Here is a 23,710-nt window from a genome sequence, read left to right on the forward strand (position 1 = left end):
AAAGCCTGTGAACATTGCGAGAACATAGAGCGATCGGGTTTATTTGTGCTTAGACTCCATAGCACCCCTAATGTGTGGAAGGCCTTAGTTTGGACATAGTTGGTCCGATATTCCCGAAACGTGTTTTTTAGAGCGATGAGGTGACTGTGTCTGCCCCCCGGACTGAATGTGGAAGCTGGTTCCACAGAAGAGGAGCTTGATAACTGAAGGCTCTGGCTCCTAGCCTACTTGTTAAGATTCTAGGAACCACAAGTAACCCCACATTCAGTGAGCACAGCTCTCTAGTGGGGTAATATGGTACTATGAGCTCTCTAGTGGGGTAATATGGTACTATGAGCCCTCTAATGGTGCAATATGGTACCATGAGCCCTCTAGTGGGGTAATATAGTACTATGAGCTCTCTAGTGGGGTAATATGGTACTATAAGCTCGCTAGTGGGGTAATATTGTACTATAAATAAACTCATTAGTAGGGTAATATGGTACTATAAGCTCTCTAGTGGGGTAATATGATTTTACAGGGAGCCAGTGCAGAGCAGCTAATACAGGAGCAATGTGATCTCTCTTCCTGTCCTAGTTAGTACACGAGCTGCAGCATTCTGGATCAACTGGAGAGATTTAAGAGATTTATTAGAGCAGCCTAATAAGGAGTTACAGTAATCCAGTCTTCAAGAAACAAATGTGTGAAACAATTTTTTCTATTAGCAACAGGAAGTCGGCCTTACGTCACAAGATCATCACATTTACATAAAAGTTGCACCCTTGATGTGCAGAGATTACTACTTTATTCTATTTAAAACAGTTAACATCACACCTTTTTAATTTAGAAGTTGTCTGTTCGGTATTGTGATTTTTCTCCATGATGATGATGATGATGATGATGATGATGTTGATGGCTCTCTGTGTTTCAGATACCTGACAGAGTTTGTAGATTTGGGAAATGTTTCTGTGTTGAGAACGTTTAGAGTTCTTCGAGCTCTGAAGACCATCACAGTCATCCCTGGTCAGTCTGTGTGTCTGTTGTGTTAGTTTACAACTCCGATTGGACAGTTAGTTTTTAATGCCCCCGCCCCCCCCCTTCCCCCAGGCCTGAAGACGATTGTCGGAGCGCTCATACAATCAGTGAAGAAGCTGGCTGATGTGATGATTCTGACCGTGTTCTGCCTGGCCGTCTTCGCTCTGATCGGTCTGCAGCTCTTTATGGGAAACCTGCGCCAGAAATGTGTTCTGGTACCACCGCTGTTGCCTGGCAACCACACCTCTGACACCCACCTCGGTACTGGTGATCATGGCAATGACACCCAAAGCAACAACACAGGAAGCAGCCAATTTGATTACTCAGAGTACATCAACAACCCAGGTATGATACAGGTACTACTACCACAAATATACCTCATGAAACACCTCTTCAAGGTACATATAATAGGACTACTACTGTAATGGTGTGCAGCTTTACTTCAGTATGGTATAGACCAGCTTCAGTTAAGTAGGGTATAGACCAGCTTTACTTCAGTGGGGTATAGACCAGCTTTACTTCAGTAGGGTATAGACCAGCTTTAATTCAGTAGGGTATAGACCAGCTTTACTTCAGTAGGGTATAGACCAGCTTTAATTCAGTAGCGTATAGACCAGCTTTAATTCAGTAGCGTATAGACCAGCTTTAATTCAGTAGGGTATAGACCAGCTTTAATTCAGTAGCGTATAGACCAGCTTTAATTCAGTAGGGTATAGACCAGCTTTAATTCAGTAGGGTATAGACCAGCTTTAATTCAGTAGCGTATAGACCAGCTTTAATTCAGTAGGGTATAGACCAGCTTTAATTCAGTAGGGAATAGACCAGCTTTACTTCAGTAGGGTATAGACCAGCTTCAGTTAAGTAGGGTATAGACCAGCTTGTGCTTCACATATTTAGTGAACTTATTACTGATGCGTCTGTCTGTCTGTCTCTCTGTCTGTCTGTCTGATAGAGAACTACTACTACCTGCCAGGTCAACTTGATGCTCTGTTGTGTGGAAACAGCTCTGATGCCGGGTACGTTGATGATGATGACGATGATGATGATGGCGATGATGACAATGATGTGATGAAGATGTGATGAAGATGATGATGATTTCAGGGTCTGTCCGGAGGGTTACATTTGTCTGAAAGCGGGGAGAAATCCAAACTACGGATACACGAGCTACGACTCGTTTGGGTGGGCGTACCTGTCTCTGTTCAGACTGATGACCCAGGACTTCTGGGAGAACCTGTTCCAGCTGGTCAGTATCAAACTGGTCCCAGTAGTAACTGATCGTCACTGGTCTTTGACTTTGACTGACATTTGCCTCTCACCCGTCTGCCTCTCACCCGTCTGCCTCTCACCCATCTGTCTGGCTGCAGACACTGCGAGCAGCCGGTAAAACCTACATGATCTTCTTCGTGGTCGTCATCTTCCTCGGCTCATTCTACCTTATTAACCTCATCCTGGCCGTGGTTGCCATGGCGTACGCCGAGCAGAACCAGGCCACCATGGCCGAGGCCAAACAGAAGGAGGAAGAGTACGCTCAGATCCTGGAGATGCTGAAGAAGAGAGAGGAGGAGGTTTGATGTGATGAAATAACATTTAATCAGCTGACGGTGAAGACCCACAGCTCAACACTTATTCTTCTTGTCATTCCAGCAGGCGGCCTGCAGGGCTCAGCTCTCAGAGGAACTAGATGCAGCATCACATAAGAATAATTCATCTGCAGAAACAAAGGGTCACGACCAAGAACACACTGCCATGGAAGGTACACACATACATGTACACACAGACAGATAAACATACAGCTGTACATACAAGAAATTTGGAAATTTGTGTTTGGTAGATTATTTCTCTTTAACAAAGCTTCTTGTCAATAAATGGTATACCGTTGGAAAGCCTGTTTATTTCCCTTTCAAACGGTGCCCCATTTGTAAGGAACATGCATCTGTGTGACGAACAGTACAGGGTATGATGGTTGAGCCCATACAACATTTGCTAAATCTTCTCTGCCAATGCCAAACAGCTGCACCAGCCCTAACTATGAACCTGAACCAGCCCTAGCAATAAACCTGAACCAGCCCTAGCAATAAACCTGAACCAGCCCTACCTATACACCTGAACCAGCCCTAACTATGAACCTGAACCAGCCCTAACTATAAACCTGAACCAACTCTAACTATAAGCGCTATCAAAGAGGAAAGTCTACTCTTAAATGTCATCATTTACCCATATTCATACACTGATGGGAGAGGCTACCATGTAATGTGCCACCTGCCTATTCACACACTGATGGCACAACCTTGTTGGGATAAAGTGTCTTGCCCAAGGACACATTGACCAGAGGAGCCAGGGTTCAAACCGTCAATCTTCTGATTGGGGACGACCCGCTCTACCTTCTGAGCCACAGTCGCCCCTGACCAGTCCTGTAAGAAAACTATCACTGAAAATCAAGTGAACACCATGAAGACAGACACAACAGAGCCTAACACTAACCGTAGGGACCCTAACCCTCCACCACACTGTGTTCCTGAACACATGAGAGCAACATGGGCATGACCAACGATCGATACACGAAATCGATCGATACGCCGATCGATTTGGCGTACCGATCGGTTATTGGAACGAGCGTTTACAGAAAAGGAGAAAAACAACAACTTTCAATTTGAATCCTCTCTAACCTGCTGTGTGTTTCAGACTTTGCAGACGACCAGAGGCCGTGTCCTCCATGTTGGTATGTCTTTGCCGACATCTTCCTGAAATGGAACTGTTGTGGCTGCTGGCGGAGGCTCAAACATTATCTCTACATCATCGTCATGGACCCTTTTGTTGACCTCGGAATCACTATCTGTATCGTCCTCAACACTGTCTTCATGGCCATGGAGCATTATCCAATGACAGATGAGTTTGAGGAGCTTCTGAGCATTGGAAATCTGGTCAGTGATGAAGAAAATCCAGTCACAGAGTTTGTTTCTTTTCGGGGCGTGGTCTTCATTCCCGAACTGTGTTTTATCGAACCCCATGATGTATTATACTGTATTATATAACACAAAGAGACTTCTGTTCTCCATTGTGTCACATAGTCAATAGGAGTGTCAACATTAATCTTGTTTCCCATCACATCGCTGTGTCAGTCGAATATCAGATGAGTCATGTTCATTCAATTCAATTCAATTCTCATGGCTGAGAATTACAATTCTGAAATTATTGAAAAAATCTTCAACAAAAAATGCTTCTATTCCATGATGTTCTTTTGTATATTGGCCACCATTCGTTCTACTGGAAACTTGGACAAACCCCCATTCATTTAATAGCCTTGGTGTAAAGCTTTTTCTGCTGACCTCTGATCCCCCTCAGGTCTTCACAGGGATCTTCACAGCGGAGATGGTCCTCAAACTTCTGGCCATGGACCCGTACAACTACTTCCAGGTCAGACTTCCTGTTTGTTGACTGTGCTTCGGTCAAATAGTGTTTATGTTTGGAAAAGTGAGTGAAATGAGCCGAAGTATGGAAGTTGTTTTCATCTTTTTCTTTTCCTAAGTTCTTTCACCTCATGACATTTTAAATCAAGATCAAGAATAAGTTCGAAAAAGACACAAGACGCCATTTTCGTACTTTTCAACTGCAGCTCAATTCAGTGGTCATGACAGCTCGTTCCGTGGTAACACGTTTCTGTCATTGTTGCCATGGCTGCAGGTGGGCTGGAACATCTTTGACAGCATCATTGTCACCATGAGTCTGGTAGAGCTGGGATTGGCTGACGTCCAGGGCTTATCTGTGCTGCGCTCCTTCCGATTGGTCAGTGTGAAATCATCACTCATTATGTGTTAAACCAATCAGATTACTGTCTACCTGTCCGTCTACCTGTCTGTTTTCTCACCTGTTTCCCTGCCTGTCTCATGTCAAGATGCGAGTGTTCAAGCTGGCGAAGTCGTGGCCAACCCTCAACATGTTGATAAAGATCATTGGGAACTCGGTGGGTGCTCTGGGAAACCTGACTCTGGTCCTGGCCATCATCGTCTTCATCTTCGCCGTCGTCGGCATGCAGCTGTTCGGGAAGAACTACAAAGACTGCGTCTGTCGCATCTCACTTGACTGTGAACTTCCCCGCTGGCACATGTTTGACTTCTTCCACGCCTTCCTCATCATCTTCAGGGTCCTGTGTGGAGAGTGGATTGAGACCATGTGGGACTGCATGGAGGTCTCTGGTCAGACCATGTGTCTGATTGTCTTCATGATGGTCCTCGTCATTGGAAATCTGGTGGTGAGTCCCTGTAGGCACAAAGATACTCTGACCTGAGCCTGAACTCACACAAGCTACGCCTTGTACTAGACTCTATTGGTAACACTTTCCTCCAATCACAAGCATGTGTTCACGCACTGAAATTATGCATGAATGTAGCCAAACAACCAGGAGGTGCCTACCCGAATACCTGCAGACCAGCGGGGTGCGACGGTGGGGCCGTTGACCATCATGCAAGCGCTAGGGTTCATGGCAGCCACCGACCCGCCAGTGCCACTGTGGCTGCTACACATGCGACACCTGCAGATGGGGTTTGCCAGCCTCTGCTTGGATGCCAGAAAACACAAGCTATGCTTTGACCTACGCTATTTGCGATCCCCATAACACTGGTTGAACGGAACACAGCTGGGATGAGGGAACTCCTACATAACGTTGTTCACGTATGCATGCATGACAGGTTGTGGGAGGGCCAACCTCAGGAGAACATTTGGTGGTTCGGACAAACACATTACCAGTAGATGAACTGTGGCGAGTAACCTTTAATGGGTCAGGATCAGTGTTGCAGCAAACTGATCCAGGTCTGGGATCAAAGGTTGGGGGTTTGAACGAGCCTGATGGGGAACAAATACATTGAAAACCAGGTCTGACAGTTCTAAACCAATCAAGGTCTTGTTTCAGGTTCTGAATCTGTCCCTGGTCTTGTTTCAGGTTCTGAATCTGACCCTGGTCTTCTTTCAGGTTCTGAATCTGACCCCGGTCTTCTTTCAGGTTCTGAATCTGTTCCTGGTCTTGTTTCAGGTCCTGAATCTGTTCCTGGCCTTGTTGCTGAGCTCATTTAGTGGTGATAACCTTGCGGCTCCAGAAGAAGAGGGAGAAAACAATCTGCAGATCGCTATGAACAGGATCAGTCAGGGTGTGGCTTGGGTAAAGAAATGGATCCTGGAGCAAATCTGGACCAATCATGTTGGCCCAGACCACACCGGTAAGACCAGACCTGGAACTACAGCAAATACATTATTTATTGATTTCCTTGTGTATGTATTTATCTGTTTAGTATTTACTCAGTGTTCCAGGTGTTTTGCTTGTTTTATATTCAAATGAAATATTCACTCTGATTTCAAATGGTTGAAGTTCTTTAAAATGCATTTTAAGCAATTTACAGATTTTTCATGTTTGTGAATTTCATTGTTAGTGATCGACAGCGAGGAAGACAACAGGACGACGAAGGAGGTTTTAGCTTTGAGCTTTGTGACCTCAGGCCAGCCGGTGTCAGAGGTCAAGTCCCTCGACTATAACCATGGCAACCTGACAAGCAACTATGACATCATTCCCCGTTTGATGGTCCCGATCGCCGAGGCCGAGTCCGACTTTGAGACGCATGATGATGATGAAGAGGACGAAGAGGAGAATGAGGACGAAGAAAAGCACTCCCATGTGAACATTATTCTATTCAAATTAATTTTATTCTATTCTATTTATTTTATTCTATTCTATTCTATTGCGGCAAACTGAACTCTAGTGCGTCAAGTTCAGATGGAACTCTGAACATGCTTTACATTTATTATTATTAGTATTATTATTTTTAACCTTTATTTATTCAGGTAAGTCAATTGAAAAGCAATTCTTATTTACAGTGACGACTCAATAGAAGGGAAGTTAATACAAGATATTGGAACATAAATACAACTAGACGATTTGTGCAGGTAAATTGTAGATTAAGTTGCCAGAATTGGGCGATATTTCATCTTAACAAGTCGTGCATTGCATGTGTAATAGATGCTTTATTACAGTACAGGAAACCAATTCCTTCCCTGGGACCATAGTCTTTTCTTATAAGTCCTGTGAGTATTGTAAGGTCACACCATGACCAGTTCTAGAGGACTGATGATGGTGAGAATACTGTGACTTTTGAGAGGAAAGGCCTCTATATAGTATAGTATTGAACGGTTTAGAGCAAGCGCCAGATTCCCAGGTATTAATAAGTTTGAAAAAAAGGTTAAATTCTTCTCGAGAATAAAATTTATTTATTTTTCTGCAGCATTCAGGACAAGTTTGGCCAGAGCAGGAACATGGATTTTGGAAATATGAACCTAATTTGATAAAACCTTGCTGTTCAGAGAGTGAACAGAAGTAGTGTGTATCAGGCATGAACATGAATATCAACGGCAGGCTGTTTGACATGTTCGTACAGTGTGACGAGTCGTCGGTCTGCAGCACCGTTCAGAAACTTCCTGAAGCTCCCGAGGACGGAGAAGAAGAAGAGCATGAAGCGAACACACCTGAGGACTGCTTCACTGAGCGTACGGAAACACACACACACACACAGACACACACACACAATTACACTTTTGTGTAACTTGTAAAACAACCTACGACATGTATGAAAAAGGTATTGAAGAAAAGGACGTGTTTCGCCACTCCAGCACATCCATCCCCACCACATAATAAAACATTTGGTTTTAGACATTTATTTACATGTATCTACCATTTTATTCATATATTCCACTGCTTCTGTGAACCAAAGGCCTTTGGTAAACCAATTTCAAGCACCAAAACAGTTCGTCCACATGAAGATATGAAGACTTTCAAAAACCGAGTGTCAATTTTTCAGTTTTAGGGCCATATTATCTCTTTACACTTGTGCCTTAGGAAAATGGTGCCTCGTTATATAGAACTGAGATTGTTCTGCAATTTTTGATGTAACACACATGCATATCTATTATATGGAAGTGCCTTTAAAAAGGTGAATTTAAGAAATTATGTAAAATCGAGAAAAGGACTCCAGAGGATTCAGAGGTAGGTTGTGTTTAAAGCAGGATATGAATGTACCGTAGTGTGAGAGGATCTCGTCAGGTTCACAGAAGAAGACAGAAGGTGAAATGCATACACTCTAATATAACTATTCAAATACAACATTTGTTGTTTGTATATATTCCAGAGTGTTACAGACGCTGCCCATTCCTGGACATAGACACGTCCCAGAGCAGAGGGAAGGTCTGGGCTAACGTCAGGAGAACCTGCTTCTGCATCGTAGAACACAACTACTTTGAGACCTTCATCATTTTCATGATCCTGATGAGCAGTGGAGCTCTGGTAAATGATTGAGATTATTGATTTATACATGATAGCTTTCATGTCATATTTGTTTTTGAATATTCCATAATGTCTGTTTTATGTGATCACATGCCAGAGCAGGTCTGATCTGATTGGTTCTCAAGAATGCATGCGGTGTGATTACTAACCTGCGGAGACAACATGGCCGAGCGCAGCAGGCTCATGAGCTGACCACATGGCTTGTGACATAGCTGAGATTCTCATTACTAACATGGCAGCCACATGTAACCCAGGTGAGATTATCTTTACCTCATTACCCCTCATTAACCATTATTAACATTTAATAACCCTCATTAACCCTTATTAACACTGCACCTCTTTCCCCCATGTTCCAGTAGTTGTAGGAACCCCAAATGAGTTCTAATACTTGTGTTATTTTATGATTCTTTTCAGAATATTTTTGCGAAAAAAATTTAAATTTTCAAAAATAAAAAAAGCCTCCTCGACACCTTTTTAGAAAGATTAGGACCTTAGGACTCAGGATGTAGGCATTTTTTCTAGAGGTGGCCAGTATCATGAGGAGATGATTTAGGCAAGACAATATTTTTATAAAAAACATAAAAAAGACATAAAGACATGAACTGTGTGTGTGTGTGTGTGTGTGTGTGTGTGTGTGTGTGTGTGTGTGTGTGTGTGTGTGTGTGTGTGTGTGCGTGAGCAGGCGTTTGAGGACATCTACCTGGAGAAGCGGCAGGTCATCAAGACGATCCTGGAGTACGCCGACCAGGTGTTCACCTACGTGTTTGTGCTGGAGATGCTCCTCAAGTGGGTCGCCTACGGATTCAAGACGTACTTCACCAACGCCTGGTGCTGGCTGGACTTCCTCATCGTAGACGTAAGAGCACGAGTACCTGCTGGTAACCATAGCAACCATAGCAACAGTATGAAAGTGTGATGTCATCACCAGGTTTTTTAGGATGTGTGATGTCATCACCAGGTTTTTGAGGATGTGTGATGTCATCATCAGGTTTTTTAGGATGTGTCATGTCATCATCAGGTTTTTTAGGATGTGTCATGTCATCATCAGGTTTTTGAGGATGTGTGCTGTCATCATCAGGTTTTTGAGGATGTGTGATGTCATCACCAGGTTTTTGAGGATGTGTGATGTCATCAGGTTTTTTTTAGGATGTGTGATGTCATCACCAGGTTTTTTTAGGATGTGTGATGTCATCACCAGGTTTTTTAGAATGTGTGATGTCATCACCAGGTTTTTTAGGATGTGTCATGCCATCACCAGGTTTTTGAGAATGTGTGATGTCATCACCAGGTGTTTTTTGGATGTGTGATGTCATCACCAGGTTTTTTAGAATGTGTGATGTCATCACCAGGTTTTTTAGGATGTGTCATGTCATCATCAGGTTTTTGAGGATGTGTGATGTCATCACCAGGTTTTTGAGGATGTGTGATGTCATCATCAGGTTTTTTTTAGGATGTGTGATGTCATCACCAGGTTTTTGAGGATGTGTGATGTCATCACCAGGTTTTTGAGGATGTGTGATGTCATCAGGTTTTTTTTAGGATGTGTAATGTCATCACCAGGTTTTTTAGAATGTGTTATGTCATCACCAGCTGTGCTGTGTCTTCCAGGTGTCTCTAGTGTCTCTGACGGCAAACATCCTGGGATACTCTGAGCTGGGAGCGATCAAGTCTCTGAGGACTCTGAGAGCTCTGAGGCCCCTGAGGGCCCTGTCTCGCTTCGAGGGCATGAAGGTGAGACAGGCATTGTAAACACCGACAGAGAGACAGGGAACTGTCTTTGTGTCACCAGAGTAATAAGAACATATAAACGTCTGTGTTCTTATTACACCCTGTAACGTGCTACATGTCAGTGAAACCTGGTCCAGAGTCACATGACGTTCTCAGGTTATTATTCTATCAGGTGACACCTGTCTGCTTCTCCCCCTCTACCTGTCTGTCTGTCTGCAGATAGTGGTGAACGCCCTGGTTGGAGCGATCCCGTCTATCTTTAACGTGCTGCTGGTGTGTCTGATATTCTGGCTGATCTTCAGCATCATGGGAGTAAATATGTTTGCAGGAAAGTTTTATTATTGTTTTAACGAGACGTCTGAGGAGATGTTTCACCATGAAGATGTCAACAACAAGACAGAGTGCTTCGCTCTGATGGAGGCCAACTTCACTGAGGTCCGCTGGAAGAACATAAAGGTCAACTACGACAACGTGGGGCTGGGCTACCTGTCACTGCTGCAAGTGGTGAGTCACATTACAACCATCAGACGGCTTATGGCATCCCATAATCACCCCAACACAGTCGATACACCACCGAACTGTCTTCATCTGAGCTTCATCGGCTCATTCCTGCTACTGTCTTCACTTTGGAAACCAAACGTTTCACATTCGGCTGATAATACAAATAATACAAATAATCTTTTCCAGGCCACGTTTAAAGGTTGGATGGCCATCATGTACGCAGCCGTGGACTCCAGAGACGTCAGTGCACCGTCCAATAGCTGTATACTACTAATGCTAGTACTCCTACTGTAACTAATACTAGTACTCCTACCGGAACTAATGCTAGTACTCCTACTGTAACTAATGCTAGTACTCTTACTGTAACTAATACTAGTACTCCTACCGTAACTAATGCTAGTACTCTTACCGGAACTAATGCTAGTACTCTTACCGGAACTAATGCTAGTACTCCTACTGTAACTAATACTAGTACTCCTACCGGAACTAATGCTAGTACTCCTACCAGAACTAATGCTAGTACTCCTACCGGAACTAATGCTAGTACTCCTACTGGAACTAATGCTAGTACTCCTACTGGAACTAATGCTAGTACTGCTACTGGAACTAATGCTAGTACTCCTACTGGAACTAATGCTAGTACTGCTACTGGAACTAATGCTAGTACTCCTAACGGAACTAATGCTAGTACTCCTACTGGAACTAATGCTAGTACTCCTACTGGAACTAATGCTAGTACTGCTACTGGAACTAATGCTAGTACTCCTACCGGAACTAATGCTAGTACTCCTACCGGAACTAATACTAGTACTCCTACCGGAACTAATGCTAGTACTCCTACTGGAACTAATGCTAGTACTCCTTCTGGAACTAATACTAGTACTCTTATTGGAACTTATAATAATACTAATTTTATTTGTAAAGCACATTTCACAGACAAAAGAGGTCACAAAGTGCTGTACAGTTAAACAACACAGTCAAAACACAATGAAACAAATAGTGAAAATAAATAAATAAAAACAGATAAAACAGATAAAAGGCAAATCATATCAGGAATTTAAAACAAACGCCAGCGTAAACAGGTAGGTCTTGAGACATCACTGAATCAGCAAACCTTATTTGTTAATACTAGTACTCCTACTAATACTAGTATTCCTACTAATACTAGTACTCCTATTGGAACTAATGCTAGTGTGGACCTGAAGCTAAAATTGATTCCAGTACTAGTACTACTCCTGACAGGTTCCAGGTACTGATACTCGTAGAAGTACATTTTAGATTTAATACTAACAAAACTACCATGTTATGACGATTACTATCCCATGTGTGTAGGTGGAGTCCCAGCCGCAGTACGAGGCCAATTTGTACATGTACCTATACTTTGTCATCTTCATCATATTCGGCTCCTTCTTCACCCTCAATCTCTTCATCGGAGTCATCATAGACAACTTCAACCAGCAGAAGTCCAAGATATGTTTCTACTCACTGACATTATCTTAACTCCAATAACAAATCCGATTACAGATATTCATTGCTCCTCTGTGTTGTTGTCTTTACATGGGCGGGACAGATCTGTTCATGACGGAGGAGCAGAAGAAATATTACAACGCCATGAAGAAACTAGGCTCCAAGAAACCTCAGAAACCTGTTCCACGGCCGGAGGTCAGTTCAGCTCTTTGTGAAGTACAGGCGTGAAACGTTCAGGTGAGACCCGTCCGTCACCTGGTTCTGGTCTCTCCGTCTCACCAGAACAAGTTCCAGGCTCTGGTTTTTGACCTGGTGACGACTCAGATTTTCGACATCTTCATCATGGTGCTAATCTGCCTCAACATGGTGACCATGATGGTGGAGACGGACGAGCAGAGCGAGGAGAAAGAGATGATCCTGTACTGGGTCAACCTGGTCTTCATCGTCGTCTTCACCACGGAATGCAGTCTGAAGATGATCGCTCTCCGGCAGCACTACTTCTCTGTCGGCTGGAACATCTTCGACTTTGTTGTCGTCATCCTGTCCATTGTGGGTGAGTCAGTGAGTCGGTGTCTGGTGATCAGGGTTATTTTATGGAGTATTAAATATGGTCAGAGATGTGCTGGTTTGTGTTAAGTCAACCCAGAAGAAAAACATGTTGTCTTTTTCCCCTACTTCCTTACTTTCTTCCCTTCAGGCCTCCTTCTTGCTGACATCATAGAGAAATATTTCGTTTCTCCAACGCTCTTCCGTGTAATCCGATTGGCTCGGATCGGCCGAGTCCTTCGTCTCATTCGTGGAGCGAAGGGTATCCGGACACTGCTGTTCGCCCTGATGATGTCACTTCCTGCCCTCTTCAACATCGGCCTCCTCCTATTCCTCATCATGTTCATCTTCTCCATCTTCGGCATGTCTAACTTTGCATACGTGAGGAAGGAGGCCATGATCGACGACATGTTCAACTTTGAGACGTTTGGGAACAGCATGATCTGTTTGTTCATGATCACCACGTCGGCCGGATGGGACGGTCTGCTGGACCCCATCATGAACACGCCGCCGGACTGCGACCCCGACATAGAGAACCCCGGGTCCATGGTCAGGGGGGACTGTGGCAGCCCGGCATTGGGCATCGTCTTCTTCACCACCTACATCATCATGTCCTTTCTAGTGGTGGTCAACATGTACATCGCCATCATCCTGGAGAACTTCAATGTGGCGACAGAGGAGAGCGCCGACCCGCTGTGTGAGGACGACTTTGAGATGTTCTATGAAACCTGGGAGAAGTTTGACCCCGCTGCTTCTCAGTTCATACAGTACAGGTGAGTCTTGAGAACCCAATCGTACTCTGATGTGTTGTTCCAAAACTCTGCAGGGCTTTAATGGACTCTCTTGTATTCCACAGTAAGCTGTCAGATTTCTGCGACACTCTGAAGGATCCGCTGAGGATCTCCAAACCAAACACCATCAAACTGATTCACATGGATCTGCCTCTAGTTCCTGGAGACAAGATCCACTGTCTTGACATCCTGCTGGCTCTCACTACACAGGTAACATGACCTGCTCACTTATATTCATCTTGTGCTAGCATGTTTCATATCGTTGATGTTGTGGTATAGCAAATCACATATGTGTTTGATTTATGTTCTACTGTCTGTGTGTAGGTTTTGGGTGATTCAGGAGAGATGGATGCTCTTAAAGCCAGCATGGAGGAGAAGTTCATGGCCAACAATCCCTCCAAGGTTAGGTTTTACAAACTATTGTCATATTCTAAAAGGGGCGGATATTGTTTCATTCATTGTTTCAGTATACTGAAGCCATAGATAACAATTGTTACCTACAGGTGTCGTATGAACCAATCAGCAGCACTCTGCGGAGGAAACAGGAAGAAGTGGCTGCGACTGTGATTCAGAGAGCATACAGGAAGCGCCTCCTGAAGCGGACGGTCAAATTGGCATCCTACAAATACCGAGAGAAGACGGCGGGGCAGCGAGACAAGGAGTCGCCGCCCGAGACCAAAGGACTTCTCTGTAAACGCATCAGTCAGCTGTACGGAGGCAGCGAGGACACAGAGGAGCCCGTCTTAGGTGTTTCAGGTGAGGATACTCCCACCCGGGTGCAGCTTCAGAGTGAGTTCCTCCTCCACGCTGCTCCACCCCTCAACACCTCCAACTTCCTCCTGCCGGTGGAGAACCTGAGGGAGTCGATTGTCTGATGTCCAAAATGTCCGTCCTGTTTCTGGAAAGGATCAGTAAGTGAGGCCACCGCCTTTCACGGACGTGAATGTGAAGACAGAAGGACTTCCTTATGACGCTGACATCACGGTTACTGATGCCGACAACGTCTCTGCTGCAGGAAATACAGACACGCAAGCTTATGTTTACTCCGATAATGCTACATTGTGAACAACAGATCGGCAGGAGAGCTAGTTGGCATTAGCTATTAGCAGCACAATCCTGATCGGCTAAATAACGAAGCTAACTGCTGTTAACGGAGGTTCCATTGAGTTCCATTATGAGACCTTCAAAGTCCATTCAGTAAAATTGAGAATTGTGGCATATTAGAGAGGGGATTATGACCTAACGTCTTTTGTCTTTGATTCACTGGTATCATACCGATACTTTGTATCACAGCAATATGTTGTATCATAGCGATACTTTGTATCATACCAATACTTTGTGTCATACCCATACTTTGTATCATAGCGATACTTTGTATCATACCCATACTTTGTATCATAGCGATACTTTGTATCATATCCATACTTTGTATCATACCCATACTTGTATCATAGCAATTTTGTATCATATCCATACTTTGTATCACATCCATACTTTGCATCACATCGAGACACAAGTTCAAGTACTGGATTCAATTAAATGAAATGTGGCATCGGAACATCTCTAGTAGGCCCATACGTTACATTAGTGCGAGGCAGGTGGATATTGCTATTGTAGGGGCTTAAGGGGCTACGTATGCATGTTACATATATTATTATGATTTATAGCATATTATTAAAGTATGAACAATCCCATGACAGTATTCAGTGGTCAAATATGACAACCTAGCAAAAACGTACCTGCTAAAGCAGAGATTCAAGAATAAGAGTATGAAATAAACAAATACATAATAATTATCATAAAAATTATACAAATAAAAGGCTAAATAAAGGTGCACTTTCAGAGCAGTACTCAACCAGCAGTAACTTTTATTCAGTTCTATAACTGACTGAAAGCTGATATGTACTGTCATTTACTTTCCTACTCGAGATGAAGGCAAAATATAGTTTTTCTTAAAATTCTGTTTTGACATGTTTAAAAACCTATTCCCCAGGCCTCCGCTAAAAAATTGCACCCCCAAAATCAAAAGATTTTATGTCTGCAGCCACAAGGGCTATTTGAAAATGTTGGTGTTATAATAAAGGCAACACTTGTGAGATTTGTCCAGATGTGTAGATATCAGTATATGTGTTACTGGTTAAGGTGATATCAGCCTTGATATGCAGTTAAAATCAATAACGCCAAGATTGACTTTTTCAGTCAAAGTCCAAACATGTAATTTTAATAACACTATTGTCAAGTCAGTTTTATTCATAGCTCAACATTTTACAAAATGATCAAGAAAGCCTATTTTATAGGGGAACAGATGTGAAATATAATAATACAACTACAAAATAGACGATGACTTAATTATACATGGAAGGGACACATATCATTTCATATTGTGTTTTGGGGTTGAAAGCTTTTAGGAATGAATTATATGGTCTTTATGGTACAGATTTACATTCTGATATGAACAAGAATCAAAGAGTTTGGTTTATTACTGCATTAGATTAGTTTCTCTTGATTTGAGGATTATTCTTTGAATAACTAAAAGGAATTCATAAATGCTGCAATCATAAACATGAAATGAACAAACTGAGTCTGATCTTGTGAAAATATTCTAAACCGTGACATTAACAGCAGGATCGTTTATGCAGATATGAGTCGTTTTGTTCCACGTGTTCTACGTTGATGAGCTTCATTGTGGCTGGTTGCCATGACTAATTAATACCTGATTATATTAATATTTGTATTATTATTATATTACTTACCGAAGTCCCGATTTCAACAGGAGCTCCAGCTGTGGTTATGACGTGATGTTCCTCGTCTGGTAATCAGAATATATGGAGCTGACAACTATTGAGTGGGAGAAACTCATCTGTCAATCAAATATACTTAAATAAAGTGTTCGAGGATGTGCGTTGAGAAAGCTGAAATAAAAAAAATGACCATTAATGATCAAATTAATATGCATCCTTGTTTTCTGCACTGAGCAGCAGTTGTTTTCTTTTTCTTGCTCTTCTTTTTATTATTTCTTTTTTATTTCATGTATTTTTGTATTTGTGGTTTATCAGTGTTTATAATAATATGCATTTGTATTGATCTGTGCAGTAATATCTGACAATCTTTCCTTTAACTTCAAACTGTGGCTGCGTGTCATGCCATCAGTCTGCTGATTGGTCGATTTTAAATGTTAGAAGATGATGATTGACTGTTGTGATCTGCAGTGAAGATAAAATGATTGAAGCTCCAATCCCTCTGTTTCTGCTGCTGTTCTTCACACCTTCATGTGTATCTGTGTACTTGTACACCTCTATACATGTACACCTTCATCAGTGGCGGGCCGTGCATTTTCTACCTGGGCCTTCTGTGCTGTCTGATATCATTTACATGAATTTGTGCAGGACGGGATGCTGCGTCATTAACGGACAATGCATGTAGTCCACATCCACAAGAACCAGTCACATTTAGTTATAACAAAACAATCCAACAAAACTGCGGCACTGAAACACTGCACACTCAAGAGAACGAGCCAGAAGGAAACATTCGCCACCCCACTCACCCGAGGAAGCGCAATGGAAAACAGGCTGACGGCGAGGGAACCCTCAACGATAACGTCCCCATGTACCTTTTTATTCCGGACATTATCGTGACGTTTCCTAAAGGATCTCCGGAACCACAGCGTTGATTAACTTCATTTAAATTGCTAAAATACAGTAAGATTCAAGATTCAAGATTCAAGATGTTTTCACTGTCATATAACAGAGTTATTCGATACAATGAAATGCTTATTTTGCTGGGTCCTCATAACACACAGAATTAGAATAAACTTAAGGTAAATGAAATAAGGCACAACATATAAAAGATATAACAGTATTGCACAAAAATGTAAATCATAATATAATAATAATATATAATAATAATTAATATAATAATATATATTATAAATATATATTTATTTATTAATATATATATATATATATATATATACATCATATAAATATTAACTATAGAAAGCCTTGTGGGAAGAGTTATAGACGGAAAGAAAAAATTAAACTCACCTTCATACATGTACACCTTTATAGCTATACACCTTTATACATGTACACCTCTATACATGTACACCTTTATACATGTACACCTCTATACATGTACACCTTTATACATGTACACCTTTATACATGTACACCTTCATCTTCATTTGTGAGCAACTCTCCCCTGACTTCTCTCGCCCTTTGCTGGACCGCCTCGAAACTACAATCTGTTACATTTTAGGTTGAGTAAAAATATAATATAGACATAAAATCTGAGACCCTGAGAGCCTGAGACCCTGACACCCTGTCACCCTGAGACCCTGACACCCTGACACCCCGACATACTGAGAGCGAAGACAGACAAGCTGTCAATCAAAGGCCGCTACCTGAGTATCAGACGGCTGTGTGTTGGTGATCAGTGAAACTTGGCTGGACAGTAACATCTTGTCTACGGGCTTCACTACGTTCGTTTTAATATGTTTGTTTATACCTCTGTTTTGTTTAGGTCTATGTATTCCTACACTGACAGAGGGAGCCAACTGGTTAAAAGGAGGGAGGATTGTAGTGGGAGCACTGGGCTGTGTGTAGCAACACGGTCAGGTAGGAGGAACCCTGGGGAGAACGGATCTCGACTGTTCTCTAATGCAATGCACTTTATAAGCACGATAGTGTTAACCAGTTCAAATCCAATCCCCCCATTAAGGGGGAACTGAGTGATTGTTATATAAAACTGTAAAGCATAGCTTGTTTTATGAAAAAAAGCCCCAAACTGCTGTATTTGGATGTATTATACACCATAAGTAATATACAAGTGAAATATATGGTTTGGTACATGAGAAAATTGAAATGTCACAGATGTCCTCGCCTGAATGTTCTCTGTTCTAAACCCTTTCTAACTTTGTTCTGCTTCACTTCATCAAAGTCAACCTTTGCAGAAAGAATGTTCACATATTGTGTTATGATTTAGGTTAGAGAACATTCACATATTGAGCTATGATTTGGGTTAGAGAATGTTCACATATTGAGTTATGATTTGGGTTAGAGAATGTTCACATATTGTGTTATGATTTAGGTTAGAGAATGTTCACATATTGTGTTATGATTTGGGTTAGAGAATGTTCACATATTGTGTTATATTTGGGTTAGAGAATGTTCACATATTGTGTGATGATTTGGGTTAGAGAATGTTCACATATTGAGCTATGATTTGGGTTAGAGAATGTTCACATATTGAGTTATGATTTGGGTTAGAGAATGTTCACATATTGTGTTATGATTTAGGTTAGAGAATGTTCACATATTGTGTTATGATTTAGGTTAGAGAATGTTCACATATTGTGTTATGATTTGGGTTAGAGAATGTTCACATATTGTGTTATATTTGGGTTAGAGAATGTTCACATATTGTGTGATGATTTGGGTTAGAGTTGGACCTTACAGCTGCATCATTTAAAAGAAATAATCATCCTGAAAGTGTTTTTTTCTAGGCGGACCTGAAACCATTTAATTTTTGCTGTGTGTCATCTTTATTTACTCTTAACCAGTAACGTATGAACTGATATTTACACATCTGAACAAAATCTCACACGTGTACCTTTTTATATAACACAAAAAATATATAAATAGCCCTAGTGGTTGTAGAGATACACTCTTTTTAGTTTGGGTCGGCAATTTTCGAGCAGAGGCCTAAAAATAGATGGGTTTTCAAAAGGTGTAACCCTAACGAGCTGTTTGTTAGTGAGCTGTGTGTTAACGAGTTCTGTGTGATTGAGCTGTGTGTTAACGAGCTGTGTGTTAACTAGCTGTGTGTTAACAATTTCTGTGTTAATGAGATGTGTGTTAACGAGCTGTGTATTAATGAGCTGTGTGTTAACTAGCTGTGTGTTAACGAGCTGTGTGTTAACTTAACGAGCTGTGTGTTAACGAGCTGTTTACTAACGAGCTGTTTGCTAATGAGCTGTTTACTAACGAGCTGTTTGATAACGAGCTGTTTGTCAAAGATAACCCTGCTCATGCCCTTTGTTGTGTCACCTCTCCTGTTCCACTTGTGTCTGAGCTGATCTCTCTGCTCGTATCAGTTCCACAGAGCGTTGAATGAATTCAGTTTCCTCCGTGATGTAACTCCTCTCTGCTCCACGTCCGACCACAGATCAGTGACAGCTGTGAATAAATTCAGATCTCTGAGGACAAAAACATCAAACATCTGACTTTGTTTTCTGGAAAGACAAAACGTTTTTACATTTTTACAGCAGCAACATGTTTCCTGTAAATCTACTGAAATAATAGCAATAATAAATGATTCCTATTCAACAACAAGATCTCTACTATATTCTATTGTACTCTACTAATCACCACTGTACTCTATTGTACTCTACTAATCTCTACTGTACAGTACTTTAAGGTTTACTCTCCGTACTTTAAGGTTTACTCTTGGTACTTTAAAGTGTACTCTCGGTACTTTAAGGTCTATTCTCAGTATTTTAAGGTGTACTCTCAGTACTCTCAGTACTTTAAGGTTTACTATCAGTACTTTAAGGTGTACTCTCTGTACTTTAAAGTTTACTCTCTGTACTTTAAAGTTTACTCTCAGTACTTTAAGGTTTACTCTCAGTAATATATAGTATATATATAGTATATAGTATAATAATAATAATAATGTAGTGTTATTATTATTTAGTTTCCTTGTAGCGTCACCTCGTCTTGTTCTTCACATTTAAATACTTAAATATTTTTACCTCAAAATCAATTGAACGTCACCATCCAGTGTTTTTTGTTCAATAAATATTATTATTAGGGCTAATGTTAAATAGAAGTCACCACACACCCACACACACACACACACACACACACACACACACACACACACACACACACAAACACGCACAGTGTTGTTTGTTAGTTTCATGTTTCTGTTGATGAATATAATCATCACGTTTTCGTCTATAAAACAACTAAACTCTGAGCTGAAAACATCAGAACTCACTGAACAACTGACCTGAGATCAGATCAAGCAGAACCTGAACCTGAACCAGAACTGATCCCAGACCAGCCATGGACCGAGGTATGACATCATCATTGGTTTAAATAGCGCTTTTGAGACGGAACTCGTTTGTTTTGTTGTACTTTATTATAGGTCTCACCTGTCTGTCTCCCTCACTTGTCTCCCACCTGTCTGTCTCTCAGTTGTCCTCCTACTGTCGGTGGTGTGTCTAGGCGTCTCCTCTCAGCCAATCACAGACGGCCGTCTGTTCTCCATCGCCGTGGGCAGAGTTCAACACCTCCACCTGCTCGCTCAGAGACTCTTCTCTGACTTCGTAAGTCGACAGCAGTTCACAGACACAAAAACAGAAGTATAACTATCAGTGTGTATTACTGTGTGTACTTGTGTTTGTTAGGAGAGTTCAGTGTGTATTATTGTGTGTATTTGTGTTTGTTAGGAGAGTTCAGTGTGTATTACTGTGTGTATTTGTGTTTGTTAGGAGAGTTCAGTGTGTATTATTGTGTGTATTTGTGTTTGTCAGGAGAGTTCAGTGTGTATTACTGTGTGTATTTGTGCTTGTTAGGAGAGTTCAGTGTGTATTACTGTGTGTATTTGTGTTTGTTAGGAGAGTTCTTTGCAAACTGAGGAGCAACGGCAACTCAACAAAATCTTCCTGCAAGATTTCTGCAACTCTGATTACATCATCAGCCCCATCGACAAGCACGAGACCCAACGCAGCTCTGTGAGAGTACTACCACTACTACACTGTACTACGTTATACTGCACTACACTGTACTACAGTATACTGTACTACACTGTTCTATGCTATATGTTCTAGGTGATGAAGCTGTTATCTGTCTCCTATCGTCTGATTGGTCTAGGTGTTGAAGCTGTTGTCTATCTCCTATCGTCTGATTGGTCTAGGTGTTGAAGCTGTTGTCTATCTCCTATCGTCTGATTGGTCTAGGTGTTGAAACTGTTGTCTATCTCCTATCGATTGGTTGAGTCTTGGGAGGTTCCTAGTCGTTCCCTGTCTGGAGGGTCTGCTCCTAGAATCCAGATTTCCCCCAAACTGTCTGAGTTGAAGACAGGAATCCTGCTGCTGATCAAGGTAAGAACACACATGAATCATACCGTCTACATAAATATATACATATATATATATATATATATATATATATATATATATATATATATATATATATATGTATATATTTATGTAGAAATGTGTGTGTAGCTACATCCTTTGTTCTGTTTGTCTGCCTGTGAAATACATTACTCCTGGTTTTGATGTGTGTTGTATAAATAATCTTTATTATTATCAACCACACAAGATATGTTTTCAGATCAAACACGAGACGAATAGTCAACAATCCAGCGTTAAGTATTACAACTACACATAAAATAAGAATGTTCTACGACACGTGGTGAGATTATCGTTGACCACATGTTCATGAGGTCAGAGCAAGTCCGACACAAATCTACCCAGCATGCATTGCACACCGATTGCCGGTGATCGATTCTAATCAGAACTGGCTCGTCTCCAACGAACTTAACGTGACTAACCTAACTGAACCTGCAGGCCAATCAGGACGGAGCAGATCTCTTCCCCGATAGCTCCACCCTGCAGCTGGCTCCTTATGGGAACTACTATCAAAGTCTGGGAGCCGACGAGTCGCTGAGAAGATCCTACGAACTCCTGGCCTGTTTCAAGAAAGACATGCACAAGGTGCGCAAGAGGAGAGCTTTGATGTACCGATGCTGATGCTGATGTCATGATGATGTAAGATGATGACGTTTGTGTTTACAGGTGGAGACCTACCTGACGGTGGCTAAATGTCGACTCTCTCCAGAAGCCAACTGCACCCTGTAGCCCCGCCTCTCTACTGTAAGGCTACGCCTTGTGTGGATGACGTAATCCTGTGTTTTCTGTAGCCCCGCCTCCATGTTCACATTTGTGTTAGCCTCAGTGGTTTTGTTGATGCAGATGGAGTGTCTCTGTGCTGATCATGAAATGTTTTCTGATGTTATTATGATGACGGTTGTGAAGAGGAAGTGGTGTCATACTGTCAATATGTGAAATAAAGTGTTCTGTGTTGCATTCAGCTGCGTGTTGATGATTTGTAAACTCACTCTGCTGATGTTCACAGTATCTTCAGTCTCTTCAGGTGTATGTGGTTGTTAGGGTTAGGGGTTAGAGTGTGGGGGGGGGGGGGTATTGGTACAAAATGGTTTAAATTATAGTAAAGACCGCATAAATTTAGCCTTTCTCCTGCAATACCCGGCGTTTCAGTTGATCAGGTTTGGTGAAGAAGAACAGAGAACAGATGATGGAAGAAGAGTAGAACAGTATCAGTTCCTGAGGAAGGTTCTACTTCCTGAGCTGAATCAGGAAGTAGAACCTCTGTCAAGTTTCCGTTTTTTGACCGTGTGCAGTTTCCCAACTTGACAGGGATTGATCATCTAACGACAAACAACTTCTTCCCTTTTCCTCCTTTTATTCTGGGAATTAGCCTATCAAGCCATTGGAGTCATTTAAGAAATAAATGATCCTTTATTAATCCCCTTGGGGAAATTCTTCTCTGCATTTGACCGGGGAGCAACTAGGGTTCAGTGTCTTGCTCAAGGACACTGACACACTTCCACATGTGGACTATGGGGAGACCAGGGATAGATCCAGCGACCTTGTGGTTACAGAACGACCACTCATCCCCATGAGCTACATGTCATTACAATGTTCAATGAAGCAAGTTCCATTCAGGGAAAGGGGTGAAAAACCTTTAAATAGAAAAAACTGAAAATCCCACATTTCAGTATGCCAGCAGAAGCGCTCCTCTCAGTTGAGTGATCAGCAGCAGAGCTTTCAGTCTACACATCCACCACATTACAGCTGTGCCTCCACCAACACGTGACTAGCAAACAATATGTAGTCACCAGACAGTCAACCATAGATAAACCTGATGCTTGTACAATAGATAAACCCGATACTTGTACCATAGACAAACCCGATACTTGTACAAGAGAAAACCTGATGCTTGTAGCATGGATAAACCTAATACTTGTACCATAGATAAACCTAATACTTGTACCATAGATAAACCCGATACTTGTACCACAGATAAACCCAATACTTGTACCATAGATAAAGTCACTCAATTAAATGGGTATACCTTGTTTTAATGTAACCAGGTGGCATCAGATTGGCTCCACAGAACCTGAACAGGATGTTTCACCAGCAGGAGGCGCATCTACAGCTTCGGCTCATTCCGTTTGCCAGTCGTTCATCTCCGCCTCGGCCTTCTCCCCTCCTCGGGAATAATCGTCTGTGTTCGGCTGTGTTCGGCTG

General features: G+C 41.9%; 2 protein-coding genes across 2 annotated transcripts in view; both read left to right on the plus strand.

Moving 5' to 3' along the window:
- scn4ab (sodium channel, voltage-gated, type IV, alpha, b) overlaps positions 1-16,603 on the plus strand; it is a 29,636-nt gene extending 13,033 nt beyond the window's left edge. The window contains exons 7-31 of the mRNA XM_079232806.1: positions 911-1,002; positions 1,087-1,359; positions 1,967-2,030; positions 2,116-2,257; positions 2,379-2,579; positions 2,659-2,767; positions 3,697-3,935; positions 4,357-4,428; positions 4,696-4,797; positions 4,907-5,263; positions 6,041-6,224; positions 6,435-6,676; positions 7,434-7,542; positions 8,181-8,335; positions 9,018-9,191; positions 9,944-10,066; positions 10,283-10,567; positions 10,751-10,804; positions 11,897-12,034; positions 12,122-12,226; positions 12,314-12,584; positions 12,729-13,350; positions 13,434-13,578; positions 13,693-13,770; positions 13,872-16,603. Coding sequence (XP_079088932.1) covers positions 911-1,002; positions 1,087-1,359; positions 1,967-2,030; positions 2,116-2,257; positions 2,379-2,579; positions 2,659-2,767; positions 3,697-3,935; positions 4,357-4,428; positions 4,696-4,797; positions 4,907-5,263; positions 6,041-6,224; positions 6,435-6,676; positions 7,434-7,542; positions 8,181-8,335; positions 9,018-9,191; positions 9,944-10,066; positions 10,283-10,567; positions 10,751-10,804; positions 11,897-12,034; positions 12,122-12,226; positions 12,314-12,584; positions 12,729-13,350; positions 13,434-13,578; positions 13,693-13,770; positions 13,872-14,243 — 4,708 coding nt within the window. The 3' untranslated portion in view covers positions 14,244-16,603. The remainder of the gene's footprint in view (positions 1-910; positions 1,003-1,086; positions 1,360-1,966; positions 2,031-2,115; positions 2,258-2,378; positions 2,580-2,658; positions 2,768-3,696; positions 3,936-4,356; positions 4,429-4,695; positions 4,798-4,906; positions 5,264-6,040; positions 6,225-6,434; positions 6,677-7,433; positions 7,543-8,180; positions 8,336-9,017; positions 9,192-9,943; positions 10,067-10,282; positions 10,568-10,750; positions 10,805-11,896; positions 12,035-12,121; positions 12,227-12,313; positions 12,585-12,728; positions 13,351-13,433; positions 13,579-13,692; positions 13,771-13,871) is intronic.
- A 3,832-nt stretch (positions 16,604-20,435) lies between these two features.
- Positions 20,436-22,237, plus strand: gh1 (growth hormone 1; the record flags this gene model as incomplete). The annotated part of the gene is made up of 6 exons (XM_079232902.1): positions 20,436-20,445; positions 20,568-20,698; positions 20,990-21,106; positions 21,332-21,475; positions 21,947-22,093; positions 22,175-22,237. 6 exons carry the CDS (start codon positions 20,436-20,438, stop codon positions 22,235-22,237), a joined length of 612 nt encoding a protein of 203 aa, XP_079089028.1.
- Positions 22,238-23,710: the final 1,473 nt, after the last annotated feature.

This window comes from Taurulus bubalis (assembly GCF_910589615.1).
Source record: "Taurulus bubalis genome assembly, chromosome: 17".
NCBI classification, from domain to species: Eukaryota; Metazoa; Chordata; class Actinopteri; order Perciformes; family Cottidae; genus Taurulus; species Taurulus bubalis.